We start from the raw sequence: 24,377 nt of genomic DNA on the forward strand, positions 1-24,377 counted from the left end.
CTCCAGATCAGGCCAAGGATACTGTCACGCCAAGGTTCCAAAACACCCACACGTCCCACGGCTCTAAGGAACCCCATTCTCCGCAGTTGGAGGAGGAAGTTGGGCGCAAGTTGTGGCTGTCTTGTAGATAAGGAAACGGGAGTTGCGCAGTTGAGCGATGGATTTCAGGCTGGAGATGGGACTGGCTCGAGGAGAGCGAGCCCTTTAAGACTATGCCCAGTGGGCCCGTCCCGGTCTCTCCAGGGAGAGCAGGGGCGGGGTCTGAGCGCGGCCCCGCCCACCGCGGCCCCGCCCCGGCGCCTGCTCCGCCCCCGGCACTCTGCCCGCGGCGCCTTTGATGTTCCGACCCGCCAGCTCCCGGAGCGGCTGTGCCCCGCGCCCTCGCCCCGCGCCCACTGGCCGCTCAGGCGGAGTCAGCGCGCGCTCCGCCCGCCGCGCTCCGGGCTCGGAGCTCCGCACCCTGGGCTCGCCGCCTCCCAGGCCGGCTCCGCGCCCCTCACCCGGCGCCCCGGCGGGCGTAGCGCACCATGCCGCAGCTGGACTCCGGCGGGGGCGGCGCGGGAGCAGGCGACGATCTCGGCGCGCCCGACGAGCTGCTGGCCTTCCAGGACGAAGGCGAGGAACAGGACGACAAGAACCGCGACAGCTCCGCGGGCCCCGAGCGGGACCTGGCGGAGCTCAAGTCCTCACTGGTGAATGAGTCCGAAGGCGCGGCCGCAGGCGCCGGGGTCCCGGGTCCCGGCGTCCGGGTACATGGAGAGGCCGAGGGGGCGCCCGAGGTGAGCCCGGCCCGCTCCTCCCCGGGGAGCCTCGTCCCGAGTTGGGATCGTGCGGACCCGCCCCCCCATCCCTGTGCCCACACCCTTCCCCCGTGTGTCCCATCTCTGAAGCCCCTCGTGTCCCCTCTGCCCCTCAAGGCCTCTCTGTTTCGCTCTGCAGGCCCTGGGACGAGAGCACACTTCGCAGAGACTTTTCTCGGACAAACTTCCAGAGTCCCTGGAGGACGGTGAGTTCTGAGCCGCCGGGGAAGACGCTAGAACCTGGGGTGGGGGAGTGGGGGGCGGGTTTCCTGGGCGCCGCTGAGCTGGAGTCACTTCCGGTGCCCTGACCTTTATAGGAGTAAACAGACCCCCGCCATCTCCGCCTCCCCTCCAGCCCAGGTGATTGACTAATTCTTCACCCTGAGGAGCAAGCCTTGGCTAAGGTTCCCAGGCAGGAGGGCGCGGTGGGGAGTCTAGCCGCTGAGTGGAGGCCTGGGCTCTGGGTCTTTCCCCCAGAACTTGGGGATATTCCCACCCATTCGAAGGTCCCTGGTCTCTGTCAAGTCACGAACTTGAAGAGGACCCCTTGGCAGTATTTTTGTCTCTCTCCGGATCAGACAGCCCTCAGCCCTTAAGAGCAGCTGGCCGGGTTGGTGTCTCACCCAGCTGTGGTTTTTCCAGGCCTGAAGGCCCCGGAGTGTGCCAGTGGCATGTACAAAGAGACTGTCTACTCTGCCTTCAATCTGCTCATGCACTACCCGCCGGCCTCGGGACCCGGGCAGCATCCCCAGCCTCAAGCCCCGCTGGTAAGTGACCCCAGCAGTCAGGCCCTGTCATGGGCTGGCTACCTCCTTGCCTATGCAGGTGAAGCTTGGACAAAAAGGGACTTCTTTTGCCAGATGCGAATTCCTAGATGCTCTTACCCAGTTCACACCCAGTGGAGTCTGACCCAAAGGGAAAACTGAAGGAGGAGTACCTGGGCTCCGCTCTTTCTGCGGTTGGCCTTTGTCTTCCCAACTTGCTCAAGCAGGTGCCTTTGTTGGATGGAGCTGGGGTTGTGGGTGGAAGTCACCAAACCTCTGAGCTGAGCCCCTGCCCTGCCCTAGCGTGATGTGCATACTCTGAGCAAGAGCTCTGTGGTTAGCTTTCTCCAGAGAAGCAAGGGAGCTCGGGTGTGAGGAGAACGGGTAGGAGCCTGAATCTCTTCCACTTGCTAGTTGTGCCTCAGGAGCTATGTTCCCATGCCAGCAGTGCCTAAGCCTTGCTGGGGACGCTTGCCACATGGTATGAGTTTTGATCAGGCTGGTCTTGTCTCACACACCAGGAAGGGTTTGCTAAGTGTGCACCACAGTTAGGGGTCAGCTACATGAACTAGCTGATGTCAACCTGGTGACATGGCTGTGCTCCTCGTGAGCCAGGCCTGTGGCCCTTGGCTGCAGGTAAAGTGTGAGGAGCTGGTTCTGAGCTGGGTAGCAGCGAAGCCCTACTTTTGAAAAGTTCCTACAAGGATCCCGGGCTGTCCTCAGCTGGGAATTAGGGTGTATGGAAAGCATGGAGGCCTGTTGGGTATAGCCACAAGCCCGGTGCAGATTGAGACCCTGGGCTAGAGGTTAGGATGGCTAAGTGGCAGGGGCCACCCCCGAAGACTGTGGGTGATTCCAAGAATGGTGGTTCTGAAAGTGGCCCCCTATTGAACCTTGTGGCAGGCGAGAAGAGAGATGCGGGCTATTCTCCACAAACAAGCTTTGGCTAAGGTTCCCAGTTAGGAGGGTAGGGAGGGGAGTCTGGGCCACTTAACAGGGGGAAGCCCGGTAGACTCCAGAAATGGACTCCCAGTCTTCACCAGGGAGCTGTGCGAGTCAACTGTTTGGTCTGCCTGCCTTTCTGCTCTGGGATGGCTCGGCATATGAGGTGCTTCTCTTGTACGTGAAGAGGTGGCTGGCTCCCAACACTACTGCTCGACAGTTGCCACTTGCCCTAGAGAGAGACTTTGTGCCATGCACAAGCAGTGCTTAACAAAGATAACCTTTTAAAGTCCCCTAATGGGTGTAAAGCCATTGATCTGGGGGCCAGTTGGCATCACCTACCACTTTGAAATCGCTGGCAAGCATTGTTTGGGCTGGGGCTAGGTTCACTGTGACAACCATGACTCGACAAAAGGCAGAGCCCCCAGAACCTTGGGACTTTCAGGGCTGCACAGCAACACAGGGAAAGGGCAGTGTGGGTTAGAGGTTTGCTTATAGATTGAGCCAGGGATAGGAGATACCTAGAACTGGGGATGCGTGGGGGGGAGGGGCAGTATTCAGCCTAAGGGTAAGGGTGACTTGGAGAGATAAAAAAGTAGGAGAATGGTGGGTTCCCACCGTCAGGACGAGCACCACTCACCCTGCCCCGGGCTGTCTGTATTTTTGCTTTGGTGTCCTTCGCAAGCTGCCACAGGTGGATAGCTAGCTGTCACTGTCCCCCTGCCCTCCTCCTCAGCCACTGTCCTCACCACTGCCTTCTGATAACATATACTGACTCTCCTGGCTACGGCATCAGCTGCTGAGCAGGGCTAGAAACAGAGCCAGGGGTGTGTGTTGGGGGATGCTGGATTAGGGACATCGATGTACAGGAGTGTAGAGAGACTATTCGGGGGGGGGGGGGGTTGTGGGGGTGATGTATAGGAGGACATGGACACTCAGAGGATAACTGAAGTCTGTGCTCTCCACTGTGACGTGGGTTCTGAGAAGGGAGCCCGGGTCCGTTCTCCGAACTTGCACACGTGTTTTTAGCTGCCATGCCATCTTCCTGGCCCAAGAGAGTCTCTTTAACAAACCTGACCGAACACACCACATAAAAGTCATAAAAAGTCAAGGTAGCCTGCAACCCATGAAGAACTGTGCGGGGGACTCACGTATAGTTTGGTTTTACAAAGCAAAGTTGGTCGTTCTGTGTTTGGGGAGTACATCTGTCCCCTGACTGGGAAAGACGCCCTCATTCTCTTTAACAGGTAAGGAGTGCCTTGCAGGGACCCTGGGGGCAGGGAGTCTTTTGCCAAAGCTGATTCTTTCCCACATTCCTCTGTAGGAAGACAGTGTGCCGCTCATGCCCCGCCGACTGGGCCTGGATATAGGCCTCCTTCCTCTTTGCCCAGCATTTCCCAGGGGTATAGAGAAGCTCAGTAGTTATGCTGAGATGCCCAAGACCAGTGGGTAAGCTTCCCTAGGTACCAGGGAAAGTCTGCGCCAGGGACCTTCCCTGCCCATATGTTACTGGGATGTCCGCGTGGCTACCACATCAGAGACATCTAAACAGGCCAGCTCCAGCCTTGCCCAGAGCAGGGAGCCTGACTCAACGGCCAGCTGCCACGGAACCCAGACTCTCAGCCCCTGCCCCAGTAGCTTTTTTGGTGTTTGGTTTCTTTTTCACCTTCTCTGGCAAATTGGTCGCAGGTGTTGGTGGGGCGTCTTCCGCAGTCTTGCAGGCAGTTAGTGGCCTAGAGCAGGGGCCGTGGATGTGCGAGGTTTTTGTGTGTGCGTTTACGGATGAGTGTGCGCTCGCGCATGCTGCTGCATATGTGTGCATGTGGGGGGGTGTCACAGAACCATCTGCGGGAGTTGTTTTTCTCCTTGCACCATGTGTGTCCCGGGGTTCAAACTCGGGTTTTTCTGTCACGCTTCACAGCACATCCTGCTTGGCTTGTGGTTTGTGTGTGTGTGTTTGTTTGTTTGTTTTATCTTATTTCCTCTGATTTGAGACTCAGAACAGAGTTGGGGTAGGGAAGGAGTAAGCTGCTGGGCTTGGCTGGGTTGTGAGAGTTGGACCCAAGGTATCATCCTTTAGGGAGACTCAGGCAAGTGGCTTTGCGTGACAGTGCTATCCCAAACAGGATAGAGACAACATGAGTCTTTGGCCCCTTCTGTGGGTTCATGAAGCCTGTAACCTGGAAAGCCTTTCGCCATGTGGGTAATAGGACAGTACAGTTTAGTGGTTGCCCGGGGTTGCAGGTAGTTGAGAACAGGGCCTGACTGCTAGTGGCTGTGGGGTTTCTTTTGGGGAGGGAGGTGATCAGTGTGTTGTAGAATGAGGTTGTGATGACCGTTGCTCAACCTTACCTAGCTACTAAAGCCATGGAATTAGACACTTGAAAGTGGTGCATTTTATGGTATGAGAGTTACGGCTCAACCTTTCCTTTTTTCTTTCTTTTCTTTTTTTTTAAGCTGAGGCTTTTGGCCTTGGCAGAGGCCACATTTCCTTGCCCCTAGTCCCCACAGCTCTCTGGTACTTGTACATGTATTTATCCAGTGGGTCCAGTAGCAGTTCTAGTTTGGAGAAGGATGACATAGGACTCATGCTTGGGCCCCTGTCCATTGAGCTTCCCTCTGTTCCTGGGTTGAGGTCCAGGCTGAAAACTACGCGGTGAACTTTCGGAGGGCTAGGGTGAGGGATTAGGCAGGACTTGGGGGAGCCAAGGAGGGAAGTACTATTGCCCAGCGGGCTTCTTGTCAGAGCTGGGTGAGGATCAGCCTTCTCCACAGAGAGGGTTTGCTCCAAGCCTTAATGGTGGTAGGGCACCAGTTAGAGCATAGTGAAGCTTTTTAGGGGGAGTTTAGATATGGCACCAGGATGCCACATGACCATAAGCAGGGTTATCCCTGGGCATGCCCATCTATTTTAGAAGGCCCAGCTATGGGTGTCCTAGGCAGAGCCGGTCCCATCATGGGCTGTCAGGGATTCCAGTGAGCGGCTTGTTGTTCAGCAGAGGAAGATGAAGAATGGCCCCAGCATGCACTGTGGCCTCCCTCTAGACGGGAGTGTGGCTTGGGGATGTTTCTCCAGATACACCCCAGACCTTCCTGTTCTTCAGCTTGTATCACCCGCCAAGTATCCTCACGGTTGTTTTCTCTTAGATGCGAGCAGATGCCTCCTCCAGGGTCCCCTCGCCTCCCTCTCCTCCCTGACCCACACCTTCACCCGCAGTCACAAAGCAATGAAAGGACTCTGTGGGAACTTGGGTCGGATCACATATCTTGCCTCATTGACCCTCTTAGGGCTTCCACTGCTTCTGCGGGAAAGTCTAAGGCATCTACCACAGCCTGAGGGCTGAGGCTCCCCATCTTCTTCCTACCCCCCCCCACAGTAGCCCGCTCTGTGTCCTCCTGGGGTTTACACCTACAAGATTCCCCCTCACCTCAGATTTTCCCACTTGTACCCTCAGCTTGCCGTCCTGCCGCCTGGCTCTTCATGTGGCTTCCACCTTCTCGTTCCTCATTCAGGGCTTATTTCACACGTCTCCTCCAGAAGCCTCTGACCCGTCTTCCTCAGGCCTTGGCTACCTTGCTCACCCTGACAGTTCATCAGACCAAGGCAGTGGGCACTGCTGTCCAGGGGCACTTGGTGGGGCCTTCTGTTAACATCTCCCGGTTTCCCATCTGGGGAGTGGACTAGTAAGCACCCTTGTAGAAGCAGAGTGAGAATTTGTAGCTTTGCCAGAGAGGTGCCAGGGCAGTTGGTGACAGGCATTAGCCATGGTTTGGTCTTGGCTGGCCTCGCTCACGGGCCTCCACTTGGCTTCCCATCTAGAGAGCTGTGCTTCTACTTTGGGCCAGACAGGTCTGCTTGTAGACCCTTCAGGTATAGGGCTCGGGCTGCTGGGCCTGGTACCTGCCCCGCCCCAGTGGCTTCTTGGGTGAGATGTGCTATTCCTGAAAGTCCTCCCCCACACACACCACAGAGTAAGTTTAGTCCATACAAAGCCCTCATACTGAATGTGAGGAAGTCGGGTTTTGTAAGGAAAAGGGAGACAATATCACCTCTCTTTGGCTGCCCAGCCATTTGCAGACCTCTCCTAGGCGCTGCACACAGAGGCTGCTGGTTTGTAGGGCCCTGTCGAAGTACAGCCCAGGCAACACCCATGGGCTTCATCCAGTCCATTTGGGGGCTTTTCCTGAAGCGTAACATCCAGGGTAGTTCTGGGACCAGGAAGTAGTGCAGCCCCAGGTTTTGGCCTGTGACTGTTCCCCAGCCGTACAAAGCCTGATGCCCCTGGACTGAAGGGACATTTTGTCTTTGTTGCTCTGTACTCACTGGGTGGGCAGTGGGACTGGGAAGTTCCTGGGAACTGTGTTTCTTTGAAGCCTGGGAGGGCTGGGAAGGTTTGGACTATCTGCTGCCTCTCCTCTGTCCCCAAGCTAGAAATCTCCGAGGGTGGCTTGCGCCTTGCCACTTTGGTCAGGGTCAGGAAGCCTGCCTTTCAGAGCCCTGCTTAGAGCTAGCTGGGTTTCTAGCTCCACTCTACCCAGGGCCAGCGAGGAGGCCTGCTTCTGACTCCTTTGGAAAGACAGTATGAGCTAGCTCACTGTCCTTAGGCTTGGAGGGCAGCACAAAGGGTGCCAGGACCAGGGTTCTGTCCCAGCTTGCTCTGAGCCGTGTTTGTGTGCAGTCAGAGGAAGCCGTGGGGTCGTACCCTGTAGAGGCCACAGCCCTCCCCACCACCCCTGAAAACAGCAGGGTTGAGTTGAACTGGAAAGCATTCTAGGGGTGCCAGTTTAAAGCCCTACTGCTGAGGTTAGATTAGGTCAGGGTGGGCCTAGAGCCTGGGTGAGGGTGGGGAGCAGCTACAGTCCCTCTGAGGCTCCTCGGGTCTGTTGTGGTCCCAGAGCCATAGAGTCACACGCCCTCCCCCCTTGTGACTGGGGTTTCCTGCCTCTGTGTACAAACAAGGCTCTGTTGGAGGAAACAGGTGTTTTATCGGGTCACAGGAACCCCACCATCCCCCAGCTGTCCAGTGCTCGGATTCTTCAGCAGGTGGGGAAAGGGAAGCCAGGTGGGGAGGAACTCGTCATAGCACAGAGAGGAAAAGCATTTAGTCTGGCAGGTTCATCATCTGGCGCCCTCTGAAAGCAGGGATGTGAGGGGCTGTGCTCTCTGGGGGGAATGAAACATTGTGGAAGTCCACTACAGTGGAGGCCTGGGACCGGGACAGGGAGCTGGGGGCCCCTACACCTCAGGCTGGCCTGGGGTCTCCCAGATAGCCATCAGCGCCTGCTAGAACCTTAGCTCCACACTCTCTGTCTTTTGAGCCGCGTGGATGGGAAGTTATCACTGCCCCCCAGAGTTCAGTCCTTGGAGAGACACACAGAGCTGCTCCCCACGAGCCCCAGTTCCTCCCTGAGGTTCTGCTCAGCTGGATAAAAAACACAGAAGAGTGAAAGCGGCTGCTGCGGGGGCAGCTGGTGAGGCTTCCTGAGAGATGCCTCTGCAGGAGAGAGTGGGAGGACACCCTGGGTGGGGCACAGGAGGGCAGAGGAGAGAGGCCTGATGGGCTTGTTTCCTGTCACCTGGACAGACCCACCCCCAGGGTCCTCGAGGAATGTGCAGTGAGGCTGGGAAAGGGCTGCCACCAGGAATCCGCCATGTGACCTTGAGGCCCAGGCCTCACTGGTTCCAGAGCTTGGGAGGGGCGGGTGAGCACGTGCAGCGGGTTGGCAGCCCTGTCAGGGCAGGGCGGTGCCCACCACAGATGGTTTGGGTTGGACATGGAAGCGGAGGGCCATGGCAGGCAGAGCTGGCAGCTGGGGCAGGGTGGACACAGGGAGCAGCAGGGTGATTGGAGGAATGTGAGCAGAGACTAGGCTGGGGAGAAATGAGGGGGTTGGCCAGAGAGCCCCAAAGGTGGGTGCTGCTGTCATGCAGCCCACTGGCAATCCAGTCAGGGGGGGGGGGCAATTCTAACCAGAGTTCATCTAGCAATGCTCTGAGGTCCCAGGGACTTTAAGGAGGTCCCTGCAGCCCAGAGCATTCTCTGCTGCCTCCTTCAGGCAGTTTGTAGCCTCCCCTCACGCACTGAGGTGCATGCCTTTAATCTCAGGGTTTGGGAGGGTGAGGCAGAGGGATTGATGTGACTTCAAGGACAACCTGGACTAAATGATACAGTCTGAAAAACAAAACAAGACAAACAAACGAAAAAACAGAAATGAAAAACCCACAACAACAAACCACCTACAAACAAAAAACCGGACTCTAAAAAAAGACACTGCGAGGCTAGAGATGAAGCTCAGTTGGTAGAGACTACCCAGCTAGCATAAAGATCTGGGTTTGATCCCCGAGTTCAAGGCCAGCCTGGGTTACACAAGACCCTGTCACCAAACAGTCGAGTGTGGTTTGGGTCATGGGCCTCAGACTGGAAAGCTTTCCTTAGCCTGGGTGGGCTCCTCTGTTTTGTTGTTTCCGTGTTTGTTTTTGGTGGTGCTGGGATTGAAACAGAACCCCTCTATCACTGAGCTGTATCCCCAGACCCTCCTCTCGGTATAATCCCATGGAAGAGCAGGACTCTTAACCAAAGCGCCATCTCTCCAGCCCTCCTGCGTGTCCTTTTTGGGGTGAGGTCTCACTGCATTTCCTACACTGGCCTTGAACTCTGTCGCACTTGCAGCTCTTGAGCTCCTCTGATAGCAGGCTCCTGGGCAGCTGGGGCGAGAAGCTTGCGCCACCAAAGCTTTAGTAGAGTTTGTTCTTGCCAGAGGCTTTGTCCCATCTGCTGCCTCTGGCCCATTTGGTACACAGGGCTCCTCTTGGCACAGGCCCTCGGCATGGAGGGCGTCTGTCACTTTCTGGGGGCCTTTGCCTCAGGAGAGCTGGGAAGGGTGTGAGCTTTGGTCTCTCCTGCCGGGAGGCTGCTCTTGCGGCCTGTCCCCACCCATGGAGACTGCCTCCCTGGACTGCACCCAGATTCTGCCTTAGAGCCAGAGCCAACCGGGTGACACAGCCTTCCCTGGAGGCCCTGACTCTACAGCCAGAACTCCCTGGAGATCAGAGGAAGCAGACACGCTGTCAAATAAATACGCTTCCTCCTCAAGCCCTCATCCCCCATTAAAACAGCCACCTCCCGCTCCAAGAACAGGGGAGCCGTCTAGGCCCCACACTGTCTGCTTCCAGATGACGTGTGCAGAGACTCAGGCCTGGGTGGCCAGGCCTGGGCCTCAGGGAACAATGGTGTGTGGGCTCAGGATGGTTAGCGCTGCCTAAACCCCACTACGTCTGAGCAGACATTGGCTAGTGGTAGTGGATCGCTCCCTTCAAGCTGGTTTTCCTGTGATGGCAGAGGATTGTGGTGGCCTCTTGACCTCTCTGGGTCTCAGTGTCCTTTCCTCAATGGGTGGGAATCCTGACCCCAGCACTTTTTGAGAAAACCACTCTTTTCTCTAAAAAATTCTTGAGGTCCAGATAGGTATAAATTGGAAAGGACTGTTAGTAGGGTGGGCATTGAGTAGGATTTGTTGGCCATTGTAAGGACCAGCCTCACCATTAGGCAGTAGGGTCCACAGAGAGGGAAGGACAGGTGATGGGAACCCAGGATGGAGACGCTGAGTAACCCTGACTTGTCTCTGTTGTCAGGGGCCCAGCCTCCTGGCCTGCTGGGCCGCCATCTGAAACGCATTACTGATGCTTTGTAAACTCCCATCATTCAGCCACATGAAAGCCTCAGACCTAAAAATAGCTGCACCCAGAGGACGCCCCGCACTGGTGGGGCTCAGCTGACCTCTGCACACAAACCCTCCTCCATGCCACCTTCCCTGCCCAGCAGCCCCGAATGGCAGGGCTGCACATACCCACCCACCCACCCAGTGTGGGCAGCCTCTGCCTGAGGCTGCTGGATCCAGACATGGCTCTTACTCTGCTGGCCAAGGTTTCAGGCCCAAGGCCTTACCTGGGGCAGACTGTCTGGAACAGGAGAAAGACTGCTGGAGGGCACGATTCGGACCCTTCTCTTGGCTTGTCCTTGCCTGGAATGAGTGGGAGGCTCGCTGAGCAGCAAGTGGAACCATCCGAGGGCACCGAGGCCAGCCTAACACTGATCTGGCCACTGGCCAGTGTGGGACAGGAGGGTCACTGGCTGGGGTGCTGGTAAGGGAAGGGTGGGCCTGGCTGCTGATGGGTGGGGTGGAAAGCCAGCAGCAGCGGCTGGGGTCCTCCGGCTGCCAGCACTGACTCCTTGCCCTGCTGTCTGTGGGTTCCCTCTCCCTATGGTCTCTGTGACCAACTGCAAACCACTCTTTTCTCTAAAAATAAACATGCTTATGGGATTGGGGGAAGCTTTGTAGCTATCAAAGGAAATAATAGGGTGTTTAAGAAAATTACATTGCGTTTTAAATAACCAACATGAAAGTCATTAAGTTTGAAGTTTTCACTCAGATCAGATGGCTCTGTGGCCGCCTGGTGGCCAGGCAGGCAGAGGGTGGGTGGGCCTCTGATGGCTTGTGGAGAGCAGTGGGGTCTTTGCCAGGCATGGCTGGACACGGGTGTGCCGGTTGCGGCAGCCACCCCAGAGTGTGATGGTGGGCTTTGAAGCAGTGTGCGGCCCCGGGAGCAGCCCTGTGGGTGGGGATGTAGGGAACAGACAAAGCAGGGAGATCCAAGGCCAAAAGGTTGGTGGCTGCGTCAAGCGAAACATGGAGAGATTGTAGCCGTGATCAGAAAGGGCTGGAAGGAGAGCATCCTGGCCATATCTGTCCTTTCAGTACTGGGTTCTCGGTGCCCGCTCAGCGGCTGGCACTTAGTAAGTGCCTAGAAAACAGAACATCTCTTGTAACTAGATGTATCTTCTTTCATGACAGAGCTTCAAAACAACAAAACGAAAAACCACGTAGGTTCCAGGTGTTTGCCTGGCATACCAGGGCCCTCCTTAGGTTCAGTTCCCAGCACTGCATAAAGTGGCTACAGTGGTACAGTGCCTCTTACGGTCGTAGGCAGGAGGATCAGGCATTCAGGGTCATCCTCAACTAAGCAGTGAGTGCAAGGCCAAGGCTACACAAGGTCCTGTTTTGTTTTGTTGGGGGTTCTTATTTGGTGGGGTGGTTGCTGTGTAAGCAGAAAGATCTGAGTCCAGCCCCCCAACACACGTGCAAAGCTCAGTGGTTGTGTACACTCACAACCCTAGTGCCAGGGAGGCAGGTACAGGCTGGCCATGGAGCTCTCTAACCGGACAGCCTAGCTTGCAAGCTCTGGCTTTACTGAGAAGAGACCCTGTCTCAGGAAATAGAAGACAAACAAACAAAAACACCTTTCACTTCTGGCTGCCGCAAACACACACATTTAGACACATGTGTTGTCATACTTTTTTAAAAACTTTTATTTACATTTCTTGTATGTTTTTCTCCCTCTTCTACCCCAGTCCCTTCTAACACCCCAACACCAGGTGAGAGAGAAAGTGTTAGTGGGAGTGGGGCGCAGTGCTCTTCGCTGCTTCCTGCTGGTTAGGGTAGTCCGTCCCACATCCGGGACCAAAACAAAAACATGTTTATATCCACAACACACATGTTCCTGTACGGACAGGCACATTTACATAAACACACATGCACACGCAGCATGTTCTCTTACTGCCTTCATTCTGCAGGTGGGGAAACTGAGGCTTGGAGAGGTGCCTGGAAGTCAGGATCTGGATGTGGGCCTTCCCCTGCTGTCCACGCTCCTCGTTGCTTGTCTCTCTTTGTTCTAGAATGTGAGGGGCAAGAACAGCACGGGCTGTGGAGCTGCGTGGTTTCCTTCTGGCCCCAAGAAGAGACTTGGGCTCTCCCTGCCACTCTTAGGTCTAGGCCAGACTGACCCTCTCCTTCCACATCTGGCAAGGCCAGTCCCCACACAGTGAAGAAGGCTGCATCTCTTGGTTGAGAGACAAGACCTACAGGGCTTCCCCTCCCCCCCCCCGCCAAGGAAATGTCACGTGGAAAACAGTTTGTAAACTGACCTGTAAGGTTGAGCCAAGTTTGGTGTATGGCAGAAGATGGTTAGAAATTGTCTGTTGTGGAGTTTTCCTTGCCAGCTTGGTCCTCACTTAGCCCAAAGCCTGCTGCTAGTCCTCTTGGGCCAAGGTACCCCCTCTGGGGTGTCTAGGGTCAGGCTGGAGAGTTTCCTAGGCTCTGAGTCCTTGGGAAAAGCTGGGCTAAGGAGACGGAGGGTCCCCCGAGGCCTGAGTGTGACACCTGTGGACAAGCTTCTTGGGAGCCAGAGCCTCTAGCCAGACTCATGGGGATGTTTTGAGGACAGTGTTTTTGAACTGTCCCTTGTGGTCACTGGAGGCCAGAGGGGAGCTCATAAGCCTGGCCTGATGGTGACCAGGCAGTGGTCCAAAGGACGTTGAGGGTTGGCAATCCCAACTTCAAACAGAGCTGGCTTTCCTGAAAAGCCTTTGTCTAGGGAAAGGGCTTGCTTTTGTCTCTTTCCTCCCTCCTTTTGATCTTAAGTACAAAAAGAATATTAGCAAGTACAAATAAGAGCTCACCTAGGCCTTGGCACACTCTACACTACTAGCTGATGGGCAGGCAAGTGTAGACACAAAGGGCCTTGCCCCTGTGTAAGTGTTGGAAGGTGGGTTTGAACCCAGCTCCTCCACAATGCCCTGTTGCCCTGTAGGTAGCCTGCACAGTATAGACAGCTGGGTACTTTTGGCTGGCCCTTGCATCTGCCTCCTTGCCCATGGGAGTTTGGTGTTCCCTGTCCCATGTAGGAGTGCCTGTATAGTGCGATTTTACACAAGTCCCCTAACTCAGCTTCTGCAGGGACCCTGTGTCGACCAACCGGAACAGCCCAGCCCTACCTCTGCTTCTACTGAGTGTAGAGGGTGTGGGAGCACTCCGGGCCCGGGAGCCTGCCTTTAAGCAGCTTCTCTCTGCACCTTGTCTTGTGACTTTATGGATGAATGGCTGGACTGAGTCCACACAAGAGCTCCTGGGTATTAACCTGGAGTAGGTTGTAGGGTCAGACCAGGATGAGCATCCTGATACGGCCTCTGGGCAAAGCTGTCTTCTTAAGGCAGGCTGGGCGTCCAGGTGACTTGAGGGCCCCTGTGCTGTCCTTCATGCATTGCACTGGGGCAGCAATGCATGCTGTCTGAGGATCAGGTCTCTAGGTCTCGTCTCTTCCGCATTCTAGCTACTGCTGACCACCTTCCCCTCAGCATCGCCTGAGCTACAGAGTCGAGACCCTGCCCACAGCCAGCCAACCGAGATTTCTTTGGCAGGGAGCTGCCAGCATTAAGTGCTGTCCGTGAGGGCTGGCCAAGTGGTAAGGCTGCTGACTAAGAACCCAAGAGGCCGGACACAGATCCACACTGGTCACTGCTCTCCACGAGGCCTGAGTGGCTCAGTGGACTGATCTTACTTCACCGTCCTCTTCTGCAGACTCTTCACTCCCAGCACAGTGGCTTGGGGAAAATGGTAGGAGTCTGGCACAGGCTGGAACTCTGTAGACTGCTGGGCACGGAGCCAGCCGCTGCTGGACTGACAGCTCTTAAGTCTGCACCTTGCTTCGTTATTCTCAGCCCTCCATCTCTACAAAGCCTCCAGCTGTGCCCCCCACCCCCGGCACAAGAGCTTCTAAACTGCTTAAGTGCCTCATGTCCCTATTGCTAAGCCCAGACAGGGTTAAGGCTCCATCCATGGTGGGCTTGACATTGGGCACTTACGAGGAGCAGAGCAGCTGCCTGCACTGGGGGCAGGCCCAGCCCTAGGCCGCTTGCAGAATCCCCAGACAGGGTATTCGTAGTGTTAGCTAGCAGCTCAGCTGCAGCAGCTCCCGGAAGCTTCTATTTTCCTCTGAAAACATCCTGTCCTGAGGGGCGTTTACCTCAAAGAGGAGGAAGGGAAACACAAGTAGACAAATGCATAGAAACCGCGAGGGGCCGTGGGCAAGGCCACTCAGCTTAGGGGGTTTGTCTAACTCTGATGGCGCCTTTTGCCTGGGCTGGGTGGAGAAAGCTGTGGTTTGCCAAGGCTGCATGCAGGGACTCTGGTCCTCCCCTCCGGTGAGGCAGGTCTGTTATCTGATGTGAGGGCCAGGAGGTTAGTGGACTAGCCACATGCTATTGGCAGTGCTCTGCAACCATGGCAACAGCCTTGTTGCTGACAGGTGGATATAAAGCCTCTTGGGCTAGGGTGTGGCCCAGCTGTCCCCAGCCCTTTCAGCTCTGCTGGCCCTGAGGCCCTGGCCCTGGTTCGGTAGTAGGCATCTGTCCCAGGGTGTTGGTGAGACCCTTAGAGGTTGTCATTCCTTGGATAGCACTGTGTCCTGGGTAGTAGGACCCGGGGCCGGGGCTCTTCTAGCCCGTTCTTCTCAGCCAGGCTGAAATATTTCTGCAGGAGGAGGTCTGTGGAAACCTGCAGGTAGGTCCAGCCTTGGCTGACTTCATTTGGAAGGTATAAGAAACGTGCATCCTGGGACGTTTATTCTCACGGGCTCAGGCACTCTGGATCCTCCCAGCAGCCAGCCAAATCCCTGAGCATACGGGTTTGGCATCAAGGATTTCCCCAGGCCTTTGTTCCAGGTCTTCAGAGAATGACCTGAGTGCAAAGCCCGGAGTCAGAGATGAGCAGCTCTCTAAGATGTCCAGGCATTTGCTGGATGATGACTCCATTGCTCTACACTGATCACCTGTCTGTCATCGTGAAGACAAGAAGTGAGACTTGGAGGGGACTCTCTCAGTGGGCACCACTGGATTGTTTGAGGGAGCTTTAGCTGAAGATGACGTCAGTCTGCACAGTGTTCCCTAAGATGGGGCTTGGGGTTCTGTCTTGGGTGTACCTTTTCTAATTGGAGCAAAGACACCCTGTGAACTGGTGGCAGGAGTGATTGTGACCTTGTGGTCATTCTCGTTTTCAGAGCACCTCAGGCGGGTAAAGGTGTGGAAAGGAGAAGAGCAAGGGGGCTCGGATGCCAGGTGGACAAGCCCCTGGCCCTAAAGTGGCCCCATCTCCCATGTGCTGCTGTAACCTTACACTGAGCCCCCGACTTCCCCAGGGCTGCAGGACTTCTCTTTGAACATGGGCTCATCTGCACCCACTTTCAGAGCACTGACCTGGATACTGGCCTTAGTTCAGTGCCAGAAATTACAGGCATAATCCCAGAACACAGGGAGGAGAAAAGGCAGGTAAGGATACAACAGGGCACCAGCCACATATGGGAGGCTGGAAAGGCCTCCCAGAGGCAGTCTCCTTTATATGAGGCAGGGGAGGAGCACTCTAGTCTCCTGCAGCTGGTGCAAAGAGTGAGGAAAGGAAAGTTCAGAGACTCTCTGACATCCTTCTTGGCCCCAAGAATCCTTGAAGGGGTCCAGTAGGCTCTGTGCCTACTAGATGACATCCTCTCCTCACAGAACCTTGCTTCAATGCCTGTGTCAGATGGGTTTCCTCGTTCGTTTGTTTTTCCAAGACAGGGTTTCTCTGTGTAACAGAGCCCTGGCTGTCCTGGACTTGCTCTGTAGACCAGGCTGACCTCGAACTCACAGAGATCCGCCTGCCTCTGCCTCTGCCTCTGCCTCTGCCTCCCCAGTGCTGGGATCACAGGCCTGTGCCACCGTGCCAGGCCTGCCTCGCATGTTGATACTACTTAGCTGCCCTGCCCTGCTCTTGCAATTACAGCCCGCCTGCATGCCGCATGTCTGCCCTAGAGCCCGTAGTTTACAGAGCGGATCTTCTTCCCCTCCACAGACATTCTCCCAGGGCCACCCCAGCCTGTGGGTGATGCTGGAGGCAGCGCCCTTGCCCTGAGGGACTAGAAGTCCCAGCCACAATGGCAAGTACGGTGGAATGTGCAGAAAACCGGGGCATCAGGGATTTCCCCAGGCCTTTGTTCCAGGTCTTCAGAGAATGACCTGAGTGCAAAGCCCGGAGTCAGAGATGAGCAGCTCTCTAAGATGTCCAGGCATTTGCTTGCCAAGCTGGCAGACACCTATCCAGGTTAGAGGTGGACCTAGGTCTGTGGAGGAGCCAGCATGGAAAAGAGCAGAAGGAACTAGGGAGTCTCATGAGGCGTTGAAACCGAGAGCTGGGTGTTCGGGTTGAACAGGAGCATGCCTGGGCCGGGCCTGGAGATGTGTCTAGGGCCTCGACATGTACCAGCGTTCACTGTCCAGTAGGCTTCTGATGACTGTTTTCAGAGTCGGGAGTATGGGCTCAGCACAGGGTAAGCTAGCCAAGCTAAAGGGAAAGACTGGGCTAGCTCCCTCTGCAACCCAGCCTCCTGTTCTATCCGTACTAATCACAGGCCTTTGCACTGTAGCAGCTGGTAGCTGAGCTCTGACCGTGACCTGCGCTTTGGTTTCCTTACCTGCCAGTGGTGATATTCACTATGCCTGCAAATGGTAGGTCTGCTCTGGCGTGTCTGGTGCTCAGAACTGTGCCTGCCCCGTGCTCAACACTCAGTCATTAGCAAATGCTGTTCTCAGGCTCAGACATTTCCTTGCTGACACATGCTGGGAGCTCATCCTGATACTTGTTCCCGCGTAGGGTCCTGGGTGCCCAAGAATGCTGCTTTGGGCTCAGACCCTGCCACAGGGCTTTCTTGAGAGGACTTGTTCTTCCACCCCCATCAAACTCGAGGCCAGAGGAAACGGCAACTTTCTTCGCTGGGAAAGTGTTGTGGGGCTCAGGCGTTTGGGGGTTTTTAGAGTCAACCGTCAAAGGCGAGGGAGTTTCTCTGCTGGTGGTGACAGGGGCTGTCAGCGAGCTCTCAGCCTTGTGAACAGACCGCTGCGGTCTGCAGGGAAAATGTCGACTATGTTTATTTTTTACCTGAACCTGCAGGAAGTGGGGGGCCAGGGGCAGCCTAGCTGGGCCCAAGCTCAACTCCGGAGTAGAGCTCAGGGGTCCCCCATTTCTACCTTGTGCTGCCTTGTCCTGAGGTGGTAGCCAGGTAGGGCGCTGGAGTTGGGGGTTTCCCAGAAGATACCTTTAGGGACAGTAGCTGAGGGTGGGTGTGGGAGAGTCTTTGAACGGTAAGAACGTGCCAGTAGCAGGAAGGACCACCTCTGTTGGGAGGGAGCCAGCTACCACGTAGTCAGCAGGCTAGGTAAGTCCTGGCAGGAGTATCAGGGTACCTGTAGGCACTGAGTCCTGTACCTGTCCTGAAGTGCCACAGGCTGGTTCGGGAGCAGCTGCCAGAGCTCAGGCAGAGGCAAGGAGTGTGGATGTGGGGTGGCTGATGTGAGGGAAAACACCAAGCGCAGTTGAGTCCCTGGCTCCTCTTTGCATCTTTATGCCCCCCTCTGTTCTGGCATCTACTGTGTCCTTTCCCTCAGTAAGGAGCTAAGGCGCCGTGCTATTGAGGTGCTCAGTGGGGACAGTTAGCCCAGACCTGCCTTGTTCCTTTGGAGGCTAGGGACAGTCACCCTCGGGCAGAAGAGGGGGGTGGAGCCCCAGTCCCTGAACTTGCCATGCACACGCCAAGCCCTGGGCGAACCCACCCTGTTGTCTGGGAAGCCTGGCACTGGGACAGCCTGTGCCGAAGCCCTGGAGCGGGACGTTCTACGGGCTGAGGGGGGCAGGGAGCCTGGTGCCAGACTTCCCCCTGGCTAGCACCAAGCATGGAAGGGGCTGAACAGTGGGGTCAAGAGGCAGACTACACAAACTTGGGAAGGACTGGCCAGGCCCTCAGTACCTGCCCTACAGCCTTGGCCTCCCAGGGCCTCTAGCTGCTGGTGGGCTCTTTGCCCTACCCTGGCCACCCAGTGCTTCTGTGGTTTGTCTGCAGACTTCCAGTTAATGAGGCTTCCCCCTCCCAAATACGGGAAAGACGATTAGGCAGGACAGGCCTACCATCCCCAGGATCCTCAACTGCCTTATCTCACTGCCTTGCACATTCACACCCATGCACACACACAGTAGGCAGGAGTAGTAGGCTGAGCTGGGCTGGATCTGAGGCTTCTCGGGTACAGTCCGAGCTGCACAGCAACCTGGCCCTCAGGAAGCAGAACTGGACCTTAGGCAGTGAGTGGTGTGATGCCTGTGCCATGAGGTCTAATAATCCCAAAGGAGTTGCCATGAGGCTGTACTGTCTTGGAATCTATGAGGATAAAAAAGGCCTTGAAGATTGTCAGGAAGCTTTCTATTGTAAAACTGCCTCAGCAGTTGCTCCTCAAAACAAGGACAAAGCCAGACTTTTTTTTTTTTTTTTTTTAATGACTGATGAGAGGTAGGGAAGACTGATGTTCTCATTCCTTCCCAGAAGGCAGGAGGCTCAGATCAGGATCCTGGAGTGCCAGGATCAGGAAATGGTGGAGCAGTCGTGGTTAGCAAGCGTGGAGCTTCCAAGCTGCCTGCACACCGTAGTATATCTAAAAGCTTAACCCTGTTTGAGGGTGCTGTGGGGTTCCTGGGCACTATAAGCAGACACGGTGGAAAGCCCTGCTGTTAGGGAGCTGGGAGTGGTCACACACAGCTATCATCAGGTAAGGAGACAGAGGCAGGGAGGCTTGAGGGTAGTAGTCCAGGTGAGAAATGATGTCTGGTTGGGAAGGAGACAAGACGTGGTTAGAGTCTAGAGTTGTGAAAGCTGAACAGTAGAATTCACTGAGAAATTGGACATGGGGGGCCGTGTCAATGTCAAGAAGCTGGAGAGGTGGCTCAGAGGTTAAGGGCACTTGGCTGCTCTTCCAAAGGTCCTAAGTTCAATTCCCAGCACCCACATGGTGGCTCACAACCATCTATAGTGAGATCTGGTGCCCTCTTCCAGTGAGCAAGTGCACAAGCAAGGCAGAACACTGTACACACAAAAAAAAAATCTGGAAAAAAAAAAAAAAACTACAAGATTATCTGATCTGCATGGTGACCAGTTCCTCGATTAATGGAAAGATGCTGCTGCCGGGAACTGAGGAAGCCCACAGCATACCAGCAGTCAGAGGTTCTGACTTGAGGACTGAGGATGTGGCTCAGTAATGGAGCGCTTGTATGAGTGTGGAATTTAGGGACATTTTAGGCAGAGTTGAGTAGGTTATTGGAGAGTAGAATTCCTGTCAGTGAGGCCTGGAATCAAATGTGGAATCAATTAGGCATTGTAGCACACACTTTTAGTTGTCACACTCAAGGCACAGAGAGACAGATCTGTTTGAGACTAATTTGATCTTGATCTACAGAGTGAATTTCAGGATAGCCAGAGTTACATAGTAAGAACCAGTCCCCCCCCCCCCAAAAAAAATCATCAGGTTGATGCTGTTTTGTTGTCCAGATTTTATTTTTAATTGTGTGTATATGTATGTGCTATGAGGACATTGGATCCTCTAGAGCTCTAGTTACAGGCTTCTGAGAGCAGTATGTGCCCTTAACTGAGCCATCTCACCAGTGCCCAGACTGAAGATGTTTAGAGCCATTCCTTAGACGATGAGTGAACAGGAGAATCAACACCAGGGCTAAAGGAAAAATAGCCTGTAAAATTGGAGGGAAAAGAAGCAAGTGGGTATTCTGAAAGTCAACCAACAGAACTTGATTTAGGAAGAAGGAATTGGTTGTTTCTTTTGAGTGCAAGGGATTTGGGGAAATGGTAACTGAACTGAGAATTTTGGAAGTCATTGAGGATGTTGACAGAGGTCTTCTTTGGGCAAGAGACAGGTTAGGCTGAAGGGAGAGTGAGAGCTGATCTGGAGGCAGTGACTGAGGCTGAACTACGAAGGGTTCTGTAGAGGGGAAGGGTTGTGAGGTGATACCTGGGAGATGATTCAGGAGAAGCAGCACCTGTTTGTGCCCTGGTGGCAATTAGAGTATGTTTGTAAGGTACTCAGTGCCTCCATGTCCACACACCTCACAGCTATCCCGGCTCACGCCTCTCCTCCCTTAATGGACACACTCTGTGGCTCTGGCTGTTGTAGGCTTGGAACTATGGAAACCAGGCTAGGCTTGAACTCAGAGATCCATTTGCATCTGCTTCCTGAGACTGGGATTAAAGGTGAGCACCAACATGCTTGGCTTCAGGTATCAACTCTGGTTTGGCCTGGGTAGCCCAAGACATGAAGGAAAGGTACAGCTTATTGCTGAAGGCAGGAATGCAGGGAAAGATGGTAGACCAGGACTTCTGTGGAGATCTACTGGAGCTGTGCCCATGCACAGGCCTCATGCCCTGGTTACAGTGGGCTCATGCCCAGCTTCTCCTCTGGCTTTACCCTAGAGCTGCAATAGCCAAATAACAAGCCAGGGACCTGTGCTAGGCCTCATTCATGACCAGGAAAGAACTGAGGATTGTTCCGAGGAAGTGCTCACAACAGACTTCATCTGCTTTATCCTGATGTTCTCTCTACTGTCTTGCTCCAGGATATCTCATTTCTTCCTTTTGTGCCGCAGTGAGCAGTCACTCCCGCGTGCACTCAGCCAGCAGCATCCCCACAGACAAGTTTGTCTGGGTGGAAGGAAGCTGAGCCTCCGTTGTCGATATCTCCACAACTCTGGCCTGCAAGGGCATGCACTGAAGGCACTAGGCCGGGCAGCGACTCCCTGTGGCTGAGCTCTCTCAGCCTACTGAGTCATCTGTTGACATAACCATCTGACTGAAAAGTAGGAGTCCTGCAGTGTTAAGGAAACTAGAAGAGCAGTATCTGGGCAGGCTGTCCCTGGAGGGATCCAGATATCAACTTATCCCACCCACGTTATGGGGCCAGAGGAGGTCCCTGCCCTGGGACAACTAATTAGGACTGAGGTGGGACAGTCTGGGAGCAGTAGCAGGAAAAGGCTGCAGCCAGCCATTGGGTTTCAAGGAGTCTCTGGGACCAGGAGACCAGGAAGCACTTTCTGCGAGGAGGAACCCCGAGTGTCCCAGAAGAGGCTCCCTAGGAGGTGGGATTGCACAGCAGTCTCCAGGACTGCCTGGAGGCAGGAAACCAGTGTCCTTCCCATGGCTTGTGGTTTGACCGCCAGGCTGGCCACAGAGCTCACTGAATGGCCCCCTGCCTCAGAACACTCCATGCTTACCAGCCTCCTGGTCATTTTCCAGCATAACAAGGCCGGCCAGTCCCCACATGGCGCTCCCCAACTTTCTCCGCTCTACGAACATTTCAGTAGTCCACACTCCACCCCTGCACCTACGGACATCAGCCAGAAGCAAGGTATGGGCCAGGGACGGGAGAAGGCCGTTGGGATGGGAACTTGTGGCCCAAGTTCCTGGCTTCTAAGGCCACCTAGGCTGGCCCACATTTTATAACAGAAGCAGCTTTGCAAACTCAGGGCCCAAAACAAAGGTCAGAAAGGAACCAGGTGTGGTGGTGCACACCTATGATCCAAGGTTGTTTAGAAGGCAGAGGCAGAAGGATTAAAAGTTTGGGATATACAGTGAGTTCCAGACAAGCCTGGGCTCAGAAAGGGACTTGAGAGTCTGAGAGCACCAGAGGGCATGGGGAAGGTGGTACCAGGTGGAAATGTGAAGCTTCTGGTGCCCCATGCCAGTATGAGCACAGCATCCTTGCACTGCTGTAGCTATAAAACTCATGGCCTTTTCCCCCAGTGAGAAAATGGAAAGTGGTGGTTATGATGGCTGATTCACCTTAGCCTCAGCCAAAGTCATTCTGAAATCCACCATTGTCAGCTGTGGGAAACCTGCTGACTCAACCCTGGGGCTGGGTGGAGCCTTGGCTCTTCAGGTCAGGTCTAGGGGCTGCCTTCTACCCAAAGATAGGTCAGAGTCCTGAGCAAAGGCTCCCAGGGCAGAGCAGAAGTGCACCAGGAACTGGTGACATCTGACCTCTCATTCCTGAGTGACTCCCAGCTTTACCTCTGTCTAAGCAGTGTCCTAAGGCAGTCACTCAGCACCTCCGTCCTTGGTTCCTTTGCTCTGTCAGAAGCCATTGTTGTTACCCTGGAGTCAAACCTGACCTAGGCCTTTAGCAAATGGAAACTGGATTTAGAGGCCCCTGTAGAAGGCTCCAAGGTACAGTACCTGCTGAATGTCCCAGCCTCCCAGGTCAGGGTGCCCTGCTTACTTGGACCCTTTTTACTACAGGAGTTCACAGGCCTCTGCAGACCCCTGATCTGTCTGGATTTTATTCTCTGACCTCAGGCAGTATGGGACAGCTCCCCCACACTGTAAGCTGGTAAGTATGGGCCCAGAGAAAAAGAGACACTGTATGTACCTCCTCTGCTCCTCCACTACCCATCTTGTTGAGACCTGAGCTGCCAGCTCTGTAGCCAGCAACTTGAGCTGAACCTACTTCTGGGCTTGTAATCCTTGTGACTGAACTTTCCCCAGGTAGCTTGACATTCTTCCTTTCGGGAGGTAGGAAAACTGGCTACTGGTCTCAACCCTATTGCAACTAGTTCTCTAGAAGGTGAGGAAGAAAAGTTGGACTGAGCAAGGAGTTGGTATAAATCACCACGAAAGGAGAGGCTGCTGCCTCTCACAGCTGCCTGGTTAGGCAGGCAGTTAACTTCCTGGTGGGTGGCCTCAGTGTCTGCTGCTGGTCTGTCCCATCCGTGGTGGAGCTTTATGAGGGACAGGATCCTTCCTGGTCTCTGATGCTTGCTGAGCCACACTCGTGACCAGCCTACTGGAAGGGTCTACTAAGACTGGATCATGCCTGACTGGGCTAGAGTCTGTTCCCAGCTGGAATTGGGTCTCAACAGGGCGCTTGACTGGACTTTTACTCATGAACTGTAGAGTGACCTGAGCAGGTCTGTAACTGAATACAAGTCAGCCTACCCCATGATTACCCCAAGGACCAAGGTGGGACATGGAACTCAGCCTGATGGTGCCAGGCCAATGATCTGAACAGGCAACTTCTGGACAGCCTCCTAAGTCTTTAGGCCTGAAGCTCCAAAGACTAAGAAATCTGAACCTTAAGAGGTTATTCACCGGGGGCTGGGGAGATGGCTCAGTGGTTAAGAGCACTGTCTGCACTTCCAAAGGACCCTGGTTCAATTCCCAGCAACCACATGGCAGCTCACAACTGTGATTCCAGTTCCAAGGGATCTGACACCTTCATAGAAAATGCACATACAATTAAATTAAATTATATATATATATATATATATATATATATATATATATATATAAGGTTATTCACCAACTGAGCTTCCAAGGAAGGCTGTAGGCCCAGGGAAGTGGAAATTATGTTCTTAGCTGCTGCCAGGTGAGAATGGAGCATTCATCTCTGCACTGAGACCTGTATGTGCCAGGAAGGAATCTGGGTGCCAAAGAAACACTGCTGGAGTTGACTGTGACCTTAGGTCTCTGTCCTTTCGAAACAACATCTGCCTAGTGGACAACCAGGCAAGAAGCCAGGAGTTGTGGGGTACTTGATTTGGAACTATAGAAGCCCAAAGAGGCACCTCATTGACCTTGGAACTCCTGGGCTTTTGAGTTGAAGCAGGAGCTGAAGAGATGATTCAGCACTAAAGAGCACTGGCTGCTCTTCCAGAGGACTCAGCTTTGGTTCCTAGCACCCACATAGGGGATCCAAGCCCATCTTTGGACCTCCTAGAGCACCAGGCATGCAGGTGGTACACAGACATTCCACAGGCAAAACAATCATGCGCATTAGAAAACAATGAAACATAAAGAGTTGAAACAGGCAAATTGGGACAGAAGAGCAATCCAGACAGTGTCAATAGGGATACAGTATCAGCTGGGAGGAGGCTGCCAGATACATGCACCTACCACACAAGGTACAGAAGTCCTTCCCGTGTCTGGCTAGCAGTCAGACGGCTAACAGCTGTCTCTCCCAACCACAGGCCCAGCCCTCCTCTCTACCCCCTGTCCCCTTCCTGCGGATATAGACAGCACTTCCCTGCCCCCACTGCAGCCCCTGGCGCCCCCTATCCCAGGTGAGTCCCCTATCCCTGCAGCCAGGCTCCTGCTTCCTGTTGCCCAGGCTTCAGTGCCCACCCA

General features: G+C 54.7%; 1 protein-coding gene across 9 annotated transcripts in view; it reads left to right on the forward strand.

Annotated features, from left to right (window-relative positions):
- Positions 1-328: 328 nt before the first annotated feature.
- Tcf7 (transcription factor 7) overlaps positions 329-24,377 on the forward strand; it is a 33,497-nt gene continuing 9,448 nt past the window's right edge. For 3 of the 9 annotated variants that reach the window (XM_060363733.1, XM_060363734.1, XM_060363736.1), the window contains exons 1-6: positions 332-779; positions 940-1,006; positions 1,443-1,567; positions 21,492-21,603; positions 22,494-22,584; positions 24,221-24,313. In XM_060363733.1, the coding sequence (XP_060219716.1) occupies positions 528-779; positions 940-1,006; positions 1,443-1,567; positions 21,492-21,603; positions 22,494-22,584; positions 24,221-24,313 (740 nt within the window). In that variant the 5' untranslated portion in view covers positions 332-527. Of the gene's footprint in view, positions 780-939; positions 1,007-1,442; positions 1,568-21,491; positions 21,604-22,493; positions 22,585-24,220; positions 24,314-24,377 lie in introns of all 9 variants that reach the window. The other 6 variants (XM_060363735.1, XM_060363737.1, XM_021638869.2 and 3 more) reach the window with 6 other exon arrangements.

Source organism: Meriones unguiculatus, chromosome 11 (assembly GCF_030254825.1).
Source record: "Meriones unguiculatus strain TT.TT164.6M chromosome 11, Bangor_MerUng_6.1, whole genome shotgun sequence".
Taxonomy (NCBI): Eukaryota; Metazoa; Chordata; class Mammalia; order Rodentia; family Muridae; genus Meriones; species Meriones unguiculatus.